At 47.3% G+C, this 18,345-nt stretch overlaps 1 protein-coding gene across 1 annotated transcript in view; it reads right to left on the bottom strand.

Moving 5' to 3' along the window:
• Positions 1-18,345, bottom strand: part of WRN (WRN RecQ like helicase) — a 43,709-nt gene that overhangs the window by 14,198 nt on the left and 11,166 nt on the right. Inside the window, exons 6-21 of the mRNA XM_054172506.1 lie at positions 16,915-16,987; positions 15,342-15,453; positions 14,332-14,743; positions 13,600-13,680; positions 12,313-12,454; positions 10,990-11,065; positions 9,804-9,871; positions 8,751-8,859; positions 6,985-7,053; positions 6,396-6,478; positions 5,549-5,655; positions 4,674-4,861; positions 4,371-4,548; positions 2,951-3,132; positions 1,836-1,937; positions 355-447 (exon numbers count right to left, since the gene is read on the bottom strand). Of these exons, the coding sequence (XP_054028481.1) occupies positions 355-447; positions 1,836-1,937; positions 2,951-3,132; positions 4,371-4,548; positions 4,674-4,861; positions 5,549-5,655; positions 6,396-6,478; positions 6,985-7,053; positions 8,751-8,859; positions 9,804-9,871; positions 10,990-11,065; positions 12,313-12,454; positions 13,600-13,680; positions 14,332-14,743; positions 15,342-15,453; positions 16,915-16,987 (2,075 nt within the window). The remainder of the gene's footprint in view (positions 1-354; positions 448-1,835; positions 1,938-2,950; positions 3,133-4,370; positions 4,549-4,673; positions 4,862-5,548; positions 5,656-6,395; positions 6,479-6,984; positions 7,054-8,750; positions 8,860-9,803; positions 9,872-10,989; positions 11,066-12,312; positions 12,455-13,599; positions 13,681-14,331; positions 14,744-15,341; positions 15,454-16,914; positions 16,988-18,345) is intronic.

The following is an 18,345-nucleotide window of genomic DNA, read 5'->3' as shown; positions in this document are numbered from 1 at the left end:
TTAGACACATGAAAATGAGTGTTTCCTTTTGGGATTAATTACCTAACAGGACTTAAAAGTGATGAACCAAAGAGTATTTCACAGCCTAAAAGGGTTCAGACTTCCACTCTTAGGAACTCTGAGCATGCTTTGTTTACAGACTTCCCCCCACAGCCCAACTTCAGAGCTTACAAACTGCCTCAGAGCTCCAACTCTTTAGGCAAAGGTTAGAGGCAGTTGTTCAAAGATAAACTTCAGGCTGAACATCTGCATGATCAGATGCATTCAAAAGTCAATTCTTCCAGATAATTTGCCTTGTAAATCAGCCTGAGAGAACACAACCTCTTGCATCAGCCTTCAGGGGAGAAAGCTTACCTGGACCTGCAATTATCACAGCATTCTTCCGTGCCCATGATGCCAGAGGAAACCTTTCGGAGCTGTTTGTCTTCAAAATGAGACAGGATTATTCTGCCCCAGGGAGCAGAGGGAATTAAATAAAAGAGCAAGAATTTACACATTAAATTCATTGCAGAAAACAGAGTTGAAATCAGGGCCATTAATTAATCCACTGGGGAGCCAATTATTTGGCCTTGATTCCTCTAAAGAGAAAGTTGGGGGGGGAGGGAGGGGAGGGAAGGGGGTAAAAAGTAAATAAGGAAATATTGGATGTGTGTGTAGTATTATAGTACCAGTCAGGGTTGGAAGGGACCACAAGGATCATCTAGTTCCAGCCCCCCTGCCAGGGGCAGGGACACCCCACACTAGATCAGGCTGGCCAGAGCCTCATCCAGCCTGGGCTTAAACACCTCCAGGGCTGGGGCCTCAACCACCTCCCTGGACAACCCATTCCAGGGCTTCACCACTCTCATGGTGAAGAACTTCCTCCTCACATCCAGCCTGAATCTCCCCACCTCCAGCTTCATTCCATTCCCCCTAGTCCTATCACTACCTGACATCCTGAGAAATCCCTCCCCAGCCTTCTTGGAGCCCCCTTCAGATACTGGAAGGCCACAATTAAGTCACCTCTGAGCCTTCTCCAGACTGAGCAGCCCCAACTCCTTCAGTCTGTCCTCATAGGAGAGGTGCTCCAGCCCTCTGCTCATCCTCATGGCCCTTCTCTGGACACCTTCCAGCACCTCCAGATCCCTCTTGGAATAGGGGCTCCAGAACTGGAGGCAGTACTCCAGGTGGGGTCTCAGTAGAGCTGAGTAGAGGGGGAGAATCACCTCCCTTGACCTGCTGGCCACACTTCTCTTGCTGCAGCCCAGGAGCTGATTGGCTTTCCGGGCTGCAAGTGCTCACTGAGAGCTCCTGTTGAGCTTCTCCTCCCCCAGCACCCCCAAGTTTCTCTCCTCAGGGCTGCTTTCCAGCCAGTCACTGCCCAGTCTGGATTTGTGCCTGGGGTTGCCTCAACCCAGACGCAGGAGCCTGCCCTTGGTCTTGTTGAAGCTCATGAGGTTGGCTTGTGCCCACCTCTCCAGCCTGTCCAGGTCCCTCTGGATGGATCCCTTCCCTCCAGCCTGTCTGCTGCACCACACAGCTTGGTGCCATCAGCAAACTTGCTGAGGGTGCACTCAATGCCACTGTCCATGGCACCCACAAAGATGTGGAACAAGACTGGTGCCAGGACTGCTCCCTGAGGGACTCTGCTTGTCCCTGGCCTCCCCTGGGACATGGGCCCACAGAAGTGGGCTGAAGGTTGGATTGGGTTTTTTTGAGTCTAAAACATGTTTGCCGAGCACACTGTGAGTACAAGATGCCTCCTGCTCACACCCTCTGGTTGGGGCAGAGTCCCCCTGGCTCTTCCCTCAGCTGCCCAAAATGACATCAGACATTACACAGACCCCAGCACTCACTTCCTCCTGCAGCTGCTGGACAGGAGGTACTTCTCCATCTTCCCCAGCATCTTCAGCTTGTACTGTCGGAAGGTGTCGTTGCGGATCTCGGCGAGAAGATGTCTGCCGGTCACAAGGGAAAAACCAAGAGCCTTAAATTGAAGGAGGTGGTGGAGTTCACCACTCCTTCAGGCCCAGACCCCAGGCCTGATTACTCACAAGACAAGTGGCCAGGTTCTGTCACTGCCTGCTTGGCAAAGCATCTTCAGAAAGCAGAACTAGAAAAACCTCACTGAATCCTAGAATGGCTCAGGATGGAAGGGGCTTCAGAGCTCACCTGCTCCAACCCCCTGCCATGGACAGGGACACCTCTCAACCAGACTCAGCTGCTCAAGGCCTCATCCAGCCTGGCCTTGACCACCCCCAGGGAGGAACCATCCACAACCTCCCCAGAAAGCCTATCCCAGAGTCTTGCCACCCTTGTACTGAGGAGCTTGTTCTTAAGACCCAGTCTGAACCTACTTTCCCTCAGCTATGGATTGAGGGTCCAGAGGAAGGCCATGAAGATGATCAGGGGGTTGAAGCACCTCTGCTATGAGGAGAGGCTGAGGGAGCTGGGGGTGTTCAGCCTGGAGAAGAGGAGGCTCCAGGGAGACCTAATAGCAGCCTTCCAGTACCTGAAGGGACCCTATAGGAAGGATGGGGAGAGACTGTTTACAAAGGTCTGCTGTGACAGGACAAGGGGCAATGGCTTCAAACTAGGGAAAGGCAGATTTAGATTGGGTATCAGAAAGAAGTTCTTCACTATGAGGGTAGAGGAACACTGGAACAGGTCACCCAGGGAGATGGTTGAAGCCCTTTCCCTGGAGATATTCAAGGTGAGGGTCAACAAGGCCCTGGGCAGCCTGGTCTAGTTGGGGCTGTCCCTGCTGACTGCAGGAAGGTCAAACTGGATGACCTCTGGAGGTCCCTTCCAGCCTGGACCATTCTATGATCATCTTCTATTGAGCCTGGCCTAGCACTGTGTGTACGCAGGAAAGGACTTGGAACCGGGCGTCAAAACAAACCCCATTCTGAACCACCCTCACCCCTGCTCCCCTTCCTTTTGGTCTGTCAAGGCAGTTGCCTTCATTCACCTGTTGAAAGTCAAGTCTGTTGTAGTCCACAAGACGTGACAAGAGGCAGGAAGGCCGTCACGACCAGCTCTCCCAATTTCTTGGTAATAGGATTCCATCTCCTTCGGGGCACCGTAATGGATAACCATCCGGATGTCTGCTTTGTTGATGCCCATCCCAAAGGCCACTGTAGCCACCACACACTGCAAAACACAAGCCACAGGCTGCATGTTTTCAAATGAGCATCAACAATATAGAATCAGAGAATTGTCAGGGCTGGAAGGGACCCCAAGGATCATCCAGTTCCAATCCCACTGCCATGGGCAGGGACACCTCACACTACAGCAGGTTGCCCACAGCCACATCCAGCCTGGCCTTAAAAACTTCCAGGAGTGAGGCTTCCACCACCTCCCTGGGCAACCTGTTCCAGTGTCTCACCACCCCCATGGGGAAGAACTTCTTTGTAACATCCAGTCTGAATCTCCCTGTTTCTAGTTTTGTTCCATTCCCCCCAGAGTCCTATCCCTCCCTGACACCCTCAGAAGTCCCTCCCCAGATTTCTTGGAGCCCCCTGCAAATACTGGAAGGCCACAATTAGGTCACCTTGGAGCCTTCTCTTCTCCAGACTGAACAGCCCCAAGTCCCTCAGTCTGTCTTCATAGGAGAGGAGCTACAGCCCTCTGCTCATCCTTGTGGCCCTCCTCTGGACACCTTCCAGCACCTCCAGGTCCTTCCTGTACTAGGGGCACCAGAACTGGATGCAGTACTCCAGGTGGGGTCTCACCAGAGTGGAGCAGAGGGGGAGAATCGCCTCCCTCAACCTTGGCTATGCTTCTCTTGATGCAGCCCAGGATGTGATTGGCTTTCTGGGCTGTAAGTGCACACTGCTGGCTCATGTTGAGCTTCTGACCCACCAGCACCCCCAGGATTAAGGCTTGGGCACTCAGTGACAACAGGCTCAAAGATTCAGCCTAAATGACAACATCTTCAAACTCACATTTGACTTCCACAGTACTTTTGTTCACACAGATTCTTGCTCATAGAGGATGAGTTTAGGATTATAAACAAGGCAACGATGGTATCTTGTGGCAAATGCTGGAGTGTTCTCAAGCTGCTATCAAAAAGGCACAAAAACCTATTGTGAAGGACCAGAAGTCCCAGGATAACTCTTTGCCTGCTTAGCTGCAGGAGGAAGCAGGCAGCTCACAGAAGTTGTGATGATATTGGTCCAGCTACCATTATTTTCCTCAGAAAAAAGGAAAAGGAATTTGCAACATAAGCCAGGAATCCCATTACTGCCAGCACAGAGCAGCAACTTCTCTGCCCACAATTGAAGACAAACAGTAAATGGGAAACACATGCTGATATTCCCAGATTCTTTCCTCTACCAGAAGCTCTGCAATTATAAATAGGATCAAGCAGACTTAAGTTTCCTACCTACCTGAATTTCATCCCTCATGAACTTGTGATGAGTGTCCCTCCTCTGTTTGATTCCCATACCAGCATGGTACGCACCACAGGCCACACCGAGTTTACACAGCTCAGACACAACCTGTTCAGTGGCCTTTCTTGAAGGGCAGTAGATGATGGTGGGGCCCTCAAACTCATACATAAGACTCCTGGAAGCAACAGAAACATGTGAAGACAGAGGAGAGGCCACCCTTCTGCAGAAAGTCTGACTGAACCTAGCTGAAAAGGCAAAGCAGCTTTTCCAGCAGTTCACGTTCTTGGGCACTTTCCTTACCCTCCTTTCCTGACAAGGAACTTCTTCAAATCCCTAATGGTATCTCCACTTTGTCGGTCAACTTCTAGGTACAAGTTAGGTCTGTCAAAACTAGTACATGTGACCTGGGGGTTCTTCAGCTTCAGACATTTCATTATGTCCTCTCTAATTGATGGACTTGCAGTTGCTGTTAAAGCAACAATAGGAACCTGCAAGGGAAAAACCAAACAAAAAACACAAACCATAAGAAAAACTTCAAAGAGCTCTCACTCTTGGTATTTATTTCTAACCAAAATCAATCACAAGTCAAAACTGAAACAGATTAAAGTACTTGTTTAGAGGCTGTTTCCCATCAGTGGGTCACAGAATGTTAAGGCTTGGAAGGGACCTCCAAAGATCATCCAGTCCAACCCCCCTGCCAGAGCAGGGCCACCCAGGGCAGGGCACACAGGAACACAGCCAGGTGGGTTTGGAATGTCTCTGGAGAAGGAGACTCCACAACCTCTCAGGGCAGCCTGTTCCAGGGCTCCAGCACCCTCACAGTGAAAAAGTTTTCCCTTCTGTTCCCATGGCACCTCCTCTACTCCAGCTTGCACCCATTGCCCCTTGCCATGTCCTGGGACATCCATGAGTAGAAATTGAAAAATAAAGCAGAAGCTTAGGGACATCATCATCTTCAGAATAAGGATGCCAAGTAATTTAGTTTTGCTGAGGTCCTGGTAATCCAGGTTCAAAACAGCCTTTATGCAAGCATGTGGAAAAGCCCCACCGAGCTCAATCACACACAGGGACAGCGTGAACTGCACACCAGAGCAGCATCCAAAGCTTGGGATTTCCAACTCTCCCATAAAATGAGCACATCCTTCCCTTCCAAACCAACCACAGCAACACCTCACCGATGGCAGAGCCTCCTTCAACGAGCCCAAGCTTCTAAAGGAATTCCTGAAGTCATGGCCCCACTCCGAAATGCAGTGAGCTTCATCAACAGCGATGAGGCTAATACCTGGTGGGCAGAGAAGCACAGCATGGGCACCTTACCAAGGCAAACCACCAGTGACAGAACACAGGCATCCCATTCTGCTCAATGGCAAGCTTTCTTGAGAAGGCACCAGAGGTCTCCTTAACTATTTGTTTCCAGAATGCTTTCTGCTGTTCCAACTCCTCAAGCCCATTTTTGCAACAGCCTCTTTAGTAACAAGGCCCAAGGGCTTGGACAGAATGCCCCCACAGCTTTCATAGAATGGTTTAGATTGGAAGGGACCTTCAGCATCATCCAGTTCCAAACCCCTGCCGTGGGCAGGGACACCTTCCCCTGACTAGGTTATTCAAAGCCTTATCCAACCTGGCCTTGAACACCTCCAGAGAGGCGACATCCATGACCTCCCTGGGCAACCTGTTCCAGTGTCTCACCACCCTCACTGTCAAGAATTTCTTCCTCATCTCCAGTCTCAATCTCCCCTCCTCAAGCTTCAATTAATTCCCCCTCATCCTATCAGCCCTTGTTCACAGTCCCTTCCTGGCTTCCCTGTAGGCCCCCTTCAGGTACTGGAAGGCTGCTTCCTTCTCCAAGCTCCAAATCACCAACATCCCTCATCACAATGGGTCAAAATCTCAAGCTACCTCTGAGAGGGCCTTTTCCTACCCCTTGCTTCCCAGACTTTCTTAATAATAGACACAACTGGTGAAAAATGTTCAAGATTGAAGCTGCCTACCAACTCATCCACAACCTTATCCCCAACTTACCAACAGTTTGGTGAAGATCCTGAAGTAATTTTAAGTTCCCTGAACAAAATTCTGGAGTCATATATATGACTCTGTACTGGCCCCTGAAACAGCAAGAAAATACTGTCACAGAAAGGAAAAAAGAAACCCAGGTGACTCAACCAAATAAGACAAACCATCATTGTCTAAAAGATGTCAGTGAGAGTAAGCACAGATTTCTGGATAGGGAACAGCAGAAGGGGAATGAAGGCTGGAGAAAACATTCCAGAAGAGTGGAGAAAGCAAAGCAGTGCACAGCATTACAGGGCAACAGCAGCCATTAGAACAAGAAGAGACTGTTGTGATGACTTGGTGACAAACACAGGTTTAAGACCTGTGTAGAACCATGGGTGAATCACAGCAGAAGCCCCATTTTCCCAGAGGGTACAAGAGGGTGGCTGTAGCCTCCCACACATCCAGCCTAGGTGAACACAGCAACATCACAGACTGCCAGGTTCCAGATCTGGGCCAAAATCCAGAGTTTCAGTGGTGACTGAGCAGGGAGACATCCTACCTCTCAAATACAGCTATGTCAGAAGCAGCAGTCCCAGAAAGCTCAGCCAAAACTTACTCTTTGATGCAGCCTTTGATGTTCTTTGACTGAGCTGAACCAAGCAAGCAAGCTGGAATCCCTGACATGCTGCAGGAATAAAAAGCACAGTCATGAACAGATTTCCTCTCAACGCTTTCTGCCACAGCTTTCAGTCTTTGCCAGCACCTCAAAAGAAGTTCAAGCTGCATGATCAGAGACTACTTTCTTCCAAGGATCTTTGTGGGGGAGGAAAACCTTTTGAAAAGGGAACGGTCAGTAGCTATTCCTGTCACCCAAATGCTCTTCTACTTCCCCTGTAGCTGCCTCCAACACAGTTGTCTAGTGCAACAAGGCATCAGAGAAATCAAGACCATTTTCTTTGCACAAGAGCTAAGTTTACCCAGAAAGCATCCAAAAGAAGTGAAGATGGTTAAGTACATTTTCTTTGGCTGTGCTCTCTTGTGCAGTTCATCACATCTGGATGTAAGCCTTGCTGGCTTGTAACTTTGTCTTGTCTTTCAATCTTTGGTGAGCTGCTGATGCTGCATCTGCAAACTTCCCATCAGGTGGCTGCTTTTTAATGCCAGAATCAATAATTAGGCTTTACCAGCTCAGCCACTTCATATCTGCTCTCCTTAAGTTGGTGATTTACTGCATTTTATTGCAGCCTTTTGTTTCAACAGCTTCCTTCCTCAGTGTTTCAGTCCTTGGCAGAACTGCACCCAGACCAACAAATTACTGCATTGCATTAGGTTGTAGAAATTCAGTCTCTTCGAGCTTTCAAAATGAATGACCCACTGAGAAGGCAGTGAATAAACCCTTTCCACTGAGGAAAACAGTGTGAAAGCCAAAGAAGCAGCTGAATACATATAGCCACCCTGCTGATTAATACTCTGTCTAGGAGCTATAGAGCCAGCTTAGGCCTATCCAGCCATTCATCTGCACACAGTCGTGACGTGCAGCACCAAAGACCACACATAATTGATGTTCCTGACTTCAAAAAAATCTTCATATCCCCTCTTTCACAAAAGACCTGTTCTTTCCAAGTTGGACAAGGCAGGAATGAACTAGACAACTCAGCAGGATTCCCCACAGCTGAAATGGGAAAATGTCAGAAGTGAATAGCTGTTCTAATAGAAAGCAAGCACATGGAGAGAAAGCATTATCAGGGATTAAAATCAAAGAGATTTATCTTCACAACAGCTCCAACTGCTCATGTAAGAGCAATTCTCTGGCACCTACTAGTTCTTCCATCAAACCTTTTGAAGAAGTCAGGAGGCCAGGTGTTAGGAGACCTACTGCACTGGCAGTCTTAAAAGTCTGTGGTCTAACTCTGATCTGCTTCTAGCTGCATGCTGTTCAGATGTTGCTTCTCAGACCCAAAGGAAGCCCTAGCAAATTCTGACAGAGCTCTCCCAGCCTGTGAAGCTCCCTCCAGCAGTCTGGTCTGCCAAAAAAGGCCTGTGAATCCAGAAATACTTCAGGATCCACCTTCAGGACCCACTCACCAGCAGAGTCCCTTTGAAAATTACAGAACCACAGAATGTTAAGGGCTGGAAGGGACCTCCAGAGATCACTGGGTCCAGCCCCCAGTTCAGGCTGCAGCGCACCTAATTGGCAAATGCAGGGAGCTCAGCCTATTTACAGGCTTTGCTTGTGTTCCTGGAGGAACATATGCCTCCAGCTGACACACAAACAGCTTGCTGTACAAAGTTGCAACCTTAAACACTAAGAAATGCCACAAGCAGAAGCCGTGGGTTTCCACAGGCAATACAGCAGCAGCTTGTTACTATCACGCTACTTACGTCAGCTGCAGCACCTGGTCCTCCATCAAGGAGATAAGAGGACAGATAACAATTCCTGTACACCCAGTATAAACAGGAGGAAACTGGTAGCACAAGCTTTTGCCATAGCCTTGAAGGAAAAAAGGGCAGAAGTAAATGTCATGCTTTCAGGGCAGCTACAACCCACAGCTATAAGCTACAATTCTAACAGACTCAGACTCACTGAATGGTTTGGGTTGGAAGGGACCTTCAAGATCATCCAGTTCCAACCCCTTGCCATGGGCAGAAACACCTCCCACTAGCCCAGGTTGTTCAAGGCCTCGTCCAGCCTGGCCTTGAACACCTCCAGAGAGGGAACATCCATCACCTCCCTGAGCAACCTGTTCCAGTGTCTCTCCACCCTCACTGGAAATTTCTTCCTAATCTCCAGTCTAAATCTCCCCTCATGAAGCTTCAATCCATTCCCTCTCATCCTATCACTATAAGCCCTTGTCAAAAGTCCCTTCCCAGCTTTCTTGTAGGCCCCCTTCAGGTACTGGAAGGCCAACAAAGGTCTCCCCAGAGCCTTCTCTTCTTCAGACTGAACAGCCCCAGTTCTCTCAGCCTGTGCCCCCTTAAGGAAGGTTCTCCAGGCCTCTGACCATCTTCATGGCCTCCTCTGGACCCTCTCCAGCAGCTTCATGTCCTTCCTATGCTGGGGCCACCAGAACTGAATGCAGTGTTCAGGTGGGGTCTCAACAGAGGAGAGGGGCAGAATCCCCTCCCTGTCCTGCTGGTCACACTGCTTTAGACGCATCTTGTCAAGCTCTAAAAACTGATGCTTGTTCTGCTAGTAGAGGAACAAAGATGCCAGATGAATCTGGTCAGCATCCATCTGATACTCCTCTCTACACCAAGGTTGGTGACAAAGGCTAGGACAGAAAACAAATAGCCAGCATGGCTGGCTCAGACTTCCAGTCTCAGTCAGGGCACTCTGCTCATATGAGGCACATGGACAGTCTCCAAGTGTGAGTCCTACTCTCCCCAAAAAGGAAAAGCTTTTTCACAGCTTTTTAGGATGTAAAGGTAACTTACCAGTTGCCATGACAACAAGATTATCTCTTCTGTCTTCTAAAACAGAATTGATCACTTTCCACTGGACCCTTTAAATTAAACAAAGGGGAATATTCTATTTTTGCCACCACGCAGAACACATAAATTTTGTCAAGCTGCATATTCAGTTGAATCCCAGGTTAAGAGGAAACCCTGCTGGTCGCCTCAGAGTGTTGGCTTGGCACACTGCAACCACTCAAACCCTCCAACCACTGCAGTGGTCCCACCAGTGTCACAGTGGGGAGCTCTACCAGGACTAAGGCAGGCAACACTTGATGCAGTCATTCACAGGAGATGGCAAAACAAATTTTGCCTCCCATACATCAGTAATTGCTCCAGAGATTGGGAAAACTGCAGCCAGCATCCACACAAGAGATTCTAAACATGACCTTGGGTGGTCTCATGTCTGCAGCCAGCATCCACACAAGAGATTCTAAACATGACCTTGGGTGGTCTCATGTCTGCAGCCAGTTAAAAAGGATAAAAATCAGTAAATCCCCCACCTCCTGTCTCTCAAGTGAGTAAAACAGCTTCACCCCCAGAAGTGCTGCTCTGAAGCTGCATCTTGCACAGAAAGTTTGCCACCACCAGTAAGCCAGGAAGATTTCATCCCATTCCCACTGAATTTAAGGATTGTAACAGGAATGGTTGAGTATAAAAGCACACACTGCAAGGAGAGGACACCACAGCAGACAGACAGAAGCCTGTCTCTGCTTAATGAAAGCCTCATAATTAAAGCCTCATAACAGAGGATAATCAGGCTAAGAAAGTTTATCATGCAGAGAACAATACCTTTGCCATTTGTTGCTCTGTTTAAAACACCTAAACTAGACCTAGTACAATAAAATCTTCAATTACAGGAGATATGAATCAAGAAACTCATCCTCCTCTGTGAGCACAGAAGTTGGTTAACACTCCTGAAGATTTATTTTGACATCTTGTTGTGCTGCTCTGCTTTTCTCATGGATTCTGCACAGATCCTAGCTTGTTAGGGGGGGTTAAAATAAGCAATAATAATAGTAATAAATAACAAATCAATCAGCTCAGTTGGGAGAATGGAAAGAATATGAATGTTATAATAAATCAATCAAATGAATGAGCTGAGGTGGAAGAATGGAAAGCAAAGGAACCCTGGAATCCACATTGGGACAGAAGAAAATCTACTCACGGTTTAAAAGAAGAATGCCCAAAATAGGTCTTCAGACATGTGATGTGGCTTTCACCAGGGACAGGCAGCAAAGGATCTGTAATGGGAGAGAAGAAAAACAAAACCTCATCTCTAGTTGAATTGTGGGAAGATCATAGAATGATTTGGGTTGGAAAGGACCCCCAAAGGTCATCCAGTCCAACGCTCCTGCAGTCAGCAGGGACATCCTCCACGAGAGCAGGCTGCTCAGAGCCTTGGCCAGACTGACCTTGAATATCACCAGGGATGGGGCCTCAACTCCCTCCCTGGGCAGCCTGTTGCAGTCTTCCACCACCCTCATGGTGCAGAACTTGTTCCTAACAATTAATATAAATCTGCTCTTTCCTCACTTCAAACCAAGATGAAGCATTGTCTTGACAATGAGTCTGCTCAGGGTCAGTGTGCTGCCTAGGGTGGAATATTAAGGCAGCTCCAGTGAAAAGAGAAACATCAAACTCTAAAAGGTGTTTACAAGCTAGAATAAAAGAGCAGAAAAGAAAACAGGCTCTTCAGAGACCCTGCATGAGGGGGAGGACATATGGCTTGATTAATGAGCTAATAAAGCAAAAGATATTGCAGTGCATAGCTGTGGTGTTTGGAATGTATTCAGATGAGGTACCAGAGACAGCTCTGGAGCTCTCAACACCAAGGAAGGACATGGACCTGATAAGAGCAGGTCCAGAGCAGGCCACAAAGATGATTAGGGGGCTGGAGCAGCTTGCCTGTGAGGACAGGCTGAGGGAGCTGGGGTTGTTCAGCCTGGAAAAGAGAAGGCTCCATAGAGACCTTAGAGCAGCCTGCCAGTATCTGAAGGAAGCTACAAGAAGGTTGCAGAGGGACTGTTTGCAAAAGCCTGCAGGGATAGGATGAGGGGCAATGGTTTGAAATGAGAGAAGAGCAGATTTAGATTGGATGTGAGGAACAAGTTCTGCACCATGAGGTCCAACCAAACAAAAGTGTATCTCACCTCACATTTCAGCCTCTTGACCCCATTTGATTTGTCTCCACAGCACCAGCTCCCAAGCATTGCATCAAGATCACTCCCAAATCAGAAATCCCCAAGAATTCTGCCACCAAGCAGCATAAATCACATCTCCTGATCATGGCAGCAGTCAGCTGGACATCACATCCCCTGATCACAGCCAGGAATCAACTGTGTTTTACCAAGGACACCTATAAATTAGCATCTTAAGGTAAGAGCTCCTTTTTGAAGAAGCTTTAGCACAAAATGTTGCTGTGCTTCCATACCTGCCTCTACAGACTGTGGGGGTTTTATTTAATCATGCACTACAATTTAAAACATACCCCAGCTTTCCTCCTCCTCTTCCTCAATGCCTTCATCTTCATCACCATCTGGTGCATTGTTCAAGTCTGTGTCAGGAGTTTTCCTGCCTTTATTGGCCTCTCCTTTGGTTGAAGCTCCAGAATCATCTACACCTTCTAGAGACTGAGAAACCAGAAGAAGGTTATTTTGGAGCATGAAAGGGTAGATCCAATTCATGGCTGAGACATGCAGGAGTTTTCATCTGCTCATGGCATAAAACTTAGTTGGTACACAGCACAAAGAAGCACAGCACTCGCTCTCAGCAGCATTCAAACTCCCCCTCCAGACCTTTGAGCCTTGCCTCCTACTTAGCTGTAACACCACACTTAACCCCCACATGTTCACAAGCACACAAACACTTGGTGGAAGCACAGTGTATAAGCACACTTGACTGCTGTGGTGGAAATGTTCTGGTATCTGACTCAAAATACATTGAGCATTCCTCTTAGAAGATCAGAAGGGGGGATAAAAAAAGCCAGGGTAAGAGAAATAAGGCTCAACATCCACATCTTCTCAGGACAAGGCATATAGACGCAGAATGGTTTGGGTTGGAAGGGTCCTCCAAAGGTCATCCAAACCCTCTGCAGTCATTGGGGATCATCTCCACTAGAGCAGGTTGCTCAGAGCCTTGCCCAGCCTCACCTTGAATATCTCCAGAAACAGAGCCAATGGCATCCTGGGCTGCATCAAGAAGAGTGTGGCCAGGAGGTCAAGGGAGGTTCTCCTCCCTTCTCTACTCTGCACTGGTGAGGCCTCATCTGGAGTATTTGGTCTAGTTCTGAGCTCCCCAGTTGAAGAAAGACAGGGAACTGCTTGAGAAGGTACAGCCAAGAGGTACAAAGATGCTGAGGGGACTGGAAAATCTCTGTGATGAGGAAAGGCTGAGGGACTTGGGGCTTTTCAGCCTGGAGAAGACTGAGAGGGAATCTTATCAATGCCTGTAAATACTTCAAGGGTGGGTGTCAGGAGGATGGGACCAGGCTTTGATTAGTGGTGCTCAGTGACAGAACAAGGAGTAACAGGCACAAATTTGAAGACAGGAAGTTCCATCTACACATGGGAAGGAACTTCTCAGAGGAGTGGTGGAGCCCTGGAGCAGGCTGCCCAGAGAGGTGGTCATTCAAAAGCCACCTGGGTGCCATCCTGTGCAACCAACTGTAGGTGAACCTGCTCGGGCAGGGGGATTGGGCTTCATCTCCAGAGGTCCCTTCCAACCCCTACTGTTCTGTGATTACTGCTAAAAAACATTAGACCCCTGAAGCACTTACTTTAAGCATCTCCATTTCCAGCTCTTCATCACTTTCAATGACACAGGAAATATTTTGTTCATTGTCAGGGGAGCACAACTCCTGAGAAGAAAAGCATTTTCTTCATGTCACTTCCATTTCACCCACAGCCTTTCGACCTTCTGTGCACCCTTATAAACCATTTCTCTGCATGCTTTTGATGCTTATCAAAACTCTAATGCCTGCCCATTAAAAAAAAAAAACAAAAGAAGAATTCTGAAAGAAATCTCAGAACATAAGGCTCTGCAGTAAGAAACCAGAGCAGTGGCACTGCCAGATGTGTGGAGCGCTTGGAACATAAGGAGATATTAATCTGATTTACGAGGCATCAAGCCACACTCAGCAGGCACTAGAAGGACTGCTATTTACAGATCCTTTAGAAAAAGGTCAGCTTTTATTCATGACCAAGTTTCAGATGCTCCAGTTCAGAATTAGTCTGCATACTGCAACAAAGTCTTTGCTATAGGAGCAACTGAGAGAGGAAAGCAATCGGACTCTCTGCAGCTTCCGTGTGTAGTACTAATCCTTCCAACCCGATGACTGAAGAGCAGCTCGGTGCATGACTACCTCCAGAAATATTTTCCAGGCTGAGCCCTTCTTCCAGCCCACCTTCATACTCTCTCAGGAATGGAACATTCCAAAATCCTGGCAGAAACTAAGGCTGAGATCACTTCCTGTGCTGAGTGTCCATGATTAACGACAGCCTCTCATTACCTCAGCCGCAGCTTCGTTGACCAATTCTTCTGCAGCCTGACGTTCCAAGACCTGAAGTTCTTGCTCAGTAATGTCTAGTGACATGAAGTCATCTCTGTCTGCTTTCTCCTCCCAGTTGGCTGCTGCAGCCCCATCTTCCACAGCAGTGTTACCTCTCTCTGCCTCTTTATTAACATCTCCATCCCAGAGGCAAGCTAGCGTAGCATCAGAGCAGATGTTGAAGTCACCTTCAAGTTGTTTAGCAAACTCAGGCATTTCAGCTTTTTGTGCCTCGATGTTTGCTGACTCTGCTTTAAGATTTGTTGGAGCTGTGCCACAGCTTCTCTCCAGCACAGGACTGGAACCTGAACCAAGCAGTGTGCTTCTTAAGGCATTTACATTCTCTGATATGGCAGCCAGTATTTCTGCAGCCCTGGAAGGTAAACCAAGAAAGTTAAACCCAAATGATAAAAAGGTAGCTACTACATTTAGCCACAAGCAGAGCTGAAGATTCTAAAGCCCTCTGTTTCTCCAGGTAGCTTATCCAAAACTCCACATGTAAAGGGCTCATCAACTCATCTGCAATTTGCATTCCACTTCTGGAAGAATAAATATTTTTGTAGACTAAGTAAAACCTATAAAGACACTCCAGAAACACTGTTTGTGGTACTGTCCCTGTGCTTGGATCAAGCCTCCAGACTTCAGTCGTGCAAGAGTCCTAAGAATCTAGGAAAGAAGATTTTGTAATGCATTTCAGCAAGAAGAAACAGATTCAGTTGAGTTCAGTGTCAAAACCATTGCAACCAGAGCAGTGAAAACCTTCCTCCCTCTAGATAAAGATAGCATTTCCCCATCAAGGGTACAAAATGCTCTCTTATCTTGGAACAAGGTACACAGGTAAGAGACAGCTTCTAACAACCCTGCATTTTGTTGTGTGGGACTTCAAGGATCAAGACCAAACCACTCATCTTGCACACAAAACAGAGACAGGTTGGTTAAAACACAAACAATTAGAAACATAAAAATCTAACCTCTGCAAATCTGCAAGCTGTCCAGGAAAGTCAGGGATGTGAGCAGCCAGGTCTGTTATGTCCTCAGCCAGTGAAGTCAGGCGCTCCTTCACACCTTCTGACAACGTGCCATCTGCAAGAAGGGCAATCAGAGTCATCTCCCAGGGAGCTCCAACAGCTACACACCAAGTTCCATTCAGCCAACTGCATTTCTACAGGACCCACAGCTGGCAACTCAGCCTTTTCCAGTGCTTAACAATCAAGAATCAAGCCAAGCTTCCACTTACTTCCAGCACTGCACCTCTTCCAGTGGCTCAGGAAAAAAAAAGGACCATTATAAGGTGATCCTTCCCCGGCACATCCTCCAGCTTCCAGAGGATCACAGAAACATTCAGGTTAGAGAAGACCCTGAGGATCACCAAGTCCAGCTGATAACCCAACTCTGCAAGGTTCACCCCTAAACCATATCCCAAAGCATCACATCCAAACCACCTTTAAACACCTCCAGGGCTGGTGACTCCACCACCTCCCTGGGCAGCACATTTCCAATGCCTGACAGCTCTTGCTGTGAAAAAAAATATCTCCTAATGTCCAGTCTAAAGCTACCCAATATCTTGAGGCCATTCCCTCTTGCTCTGTCACCAATTACCTGTGAGAAGAGATCAGCACCAGCCTCTCTACAACATCCTTTCAGGTAGAGAAGAGCTGCTAATGGATGTGCTGACTCAAGGAACGCCAAAAAATTGCTCCTCATGTTAAGGGAATAGTGCTGCCACTCCTGCCCTTGACAGGAAAGTGACAAATCAGCCAGTACATAAAGGAAACAAACTCCCCACCACCACCTTTTTTTTCAACTATAAGCTACATGCAATACTTAAACACAGAAATGAACAGAAGTGAAGATTTTAGAGTGACTTTTCTAGTCAGGTAAATAATGATAAGCTGCTCTAAAGAAGTTTAAGTCCCATTTACACACCTGAGGATAAGTATTATCTCATAACATGTTGGGTTTTTTTGCTGGTCTTATTTCTTAAACTAGATGTTTGCCCCTGCATCAGCAGAATTGAAATTACCTCACTGAAGTGCTTCCATAAAGAAACTGGAATGAGGAGCAATAGCTTTAAGCTTGAGGAAGGCAGATTTTGACTAGATAATAGGAAGAAATTCTTGACAGTGGGGGTGGTGAGACACTGGAACAGGCTGCCCAGGGAGGCTGTGGATGTCCCCTCCCCAGAGGTGTTCAAGGCCAGGGTGGATGAGGCCTTGGGCAACCTGGGCTGGTGGGAGGTGTCTTTGCCCATGGCAGAGGGGGTTGGAACTGGATGATCTTTAAGGGCACTTCCAACCTTAGCCATTCTATGAATCTATGAATGACAGCAGGAATTCTTGCCACCTCTCTACATAGCAGAAACAGACTAAGACAGCCTTCCTACATCTCTATGGACAGTAGTTACACAGTGTGGTCACCCCAGGTCATCTGAGAGCTTTTAGTATCTGCTCTCTCTAATCACCAAGAAGCCAAACAATCCTGACACAGAGACACTGTGCAAAACAGAAAAGAACAGAAGTGAAATATTCCTTATGAATAATTTACCTCTTTTCACACAGGATAATTTCTGGTCCCTGTTATTCATATTTTTCAGTTTTTGATAAATGATGAAGCCAGCCTGTAAATAAAAGAGGGGGGGGAAAGTACTCAGTGCTCTGCAGAGAAACAACTTGGAGACTAAACAAAAAAACACCCAGAATTAATTCAAACCATGGCATGAATACATGGTGAACATCAAATGTTGATTTGTTGGCCCATTGCATAGAAGAGTCACTCATCAGGGTGCCCACAGAATAGAGTAGACTAGATCAGAATAGAATAGATCAGAATAGAATAGGACCAGACCAGACCAGGTTGGAAGAGACCTTTGAGATCATCGAGTCCAACCTATCTTCCAACACCATCTCATCAACTCAACCATGGCACCAAGCCCCCCATCCAGCCTCTTCCTAAACACCTCCAGTGATGGTGACTCCACCACCTCCCTGGGCAGCACATTCCAATGGCCAATAACTCTTTCCATGACCTTGAGCAACCTGCTCTAGTAGGAGAGAGGTTGAAACTAGATGATCTTTAAAGTCCCTTCTAACCCAAACCACTCTGTGAGCTGTCTTACTGCAGTGTCCATCACAACCAGGTGACATTACAGAATGCTTCCCAAAAGGCAAGGCCCCCTTCTAGGATCCACATTATAGTGGACTCCATACTCTTCTACAGATTCCCAGCATGGTTAGCTCACATAAAGTTAGCTGCAAACAGAGAGCTCCAAGTACTCTGCTCCCAGGCTCACCATCTGCTCTACCTCATTCAGATTTTATGGAGCACTCCAAGTGAATAGCTGTGAATCTACTAAGATAGATTCTGTGTGCTTTAATATTTCCCTTGATATGAATAATAAGTTCTAAGAGGAAAACACAGCCTAAAGCTAGGAATGTGCTAATTAGGCTACACATGTTAACCAAAGCATCTTAAAGAGGAAGGAGAAAGAAACAAGTTAGTCCCCCACGTTCTCCTGTGAGGCTCCAAAAGACAAGGCAGGTGAACAGAGAATAGTGAGAAAGAGGCACTGCCTGCAACAAGCTGGTTACAGCAGCTGCACCAGGCACCAAAAATAGAGCTCTTCTCCTCAGTGGTTTGGGTCTTTACAGGTGCCAAACCTTCCACAGTTTAATATTAAACCAAACTAGAAAACAGGCAACATTTCCTGAGTCAGAAAAGAAAACAAAGCCCATTGTCCCACTTCCCTCCTGCTATCAGCCCTCATCACAGAAATAAGAGCCTGAGGGGATTTTATTTTGCTGGCACAAAGACCAATTTTTCTCCCAGGAAGCAGGCAGCACCCAGCAACATATTGTTAGGAACTGCAGGGAAACTGGGCTCTTTTCAAGATGGTGAAAAAGCAGAGACTTTGACAGAGCTAAACAAAAACTCATGTGCAACCAAACTCCTCTTCCTGGTAATCCTTCCTGTGCTTCT

Source organism: Dryobates pubescens, chromosome 24 (genome assembly GCF_014839835.1).
Source record: "Dryobates pubescens isolate bDryPub1 chromosome 24, bDryPub1.pri, whole genome shotgun sequence".
Taxonomy (NCBI): domain Eukaryota; kingdom Metazoa; phylum Chordata; class Aves; order Piciformes; family Picidae; genus Dryobates; species Dryobates pubescens.
The sequence above is the reverse complement of the archived record's forward strand: the minus strand, read 5'-3'. Positions and strand labels throughout refer to the sequence as shown.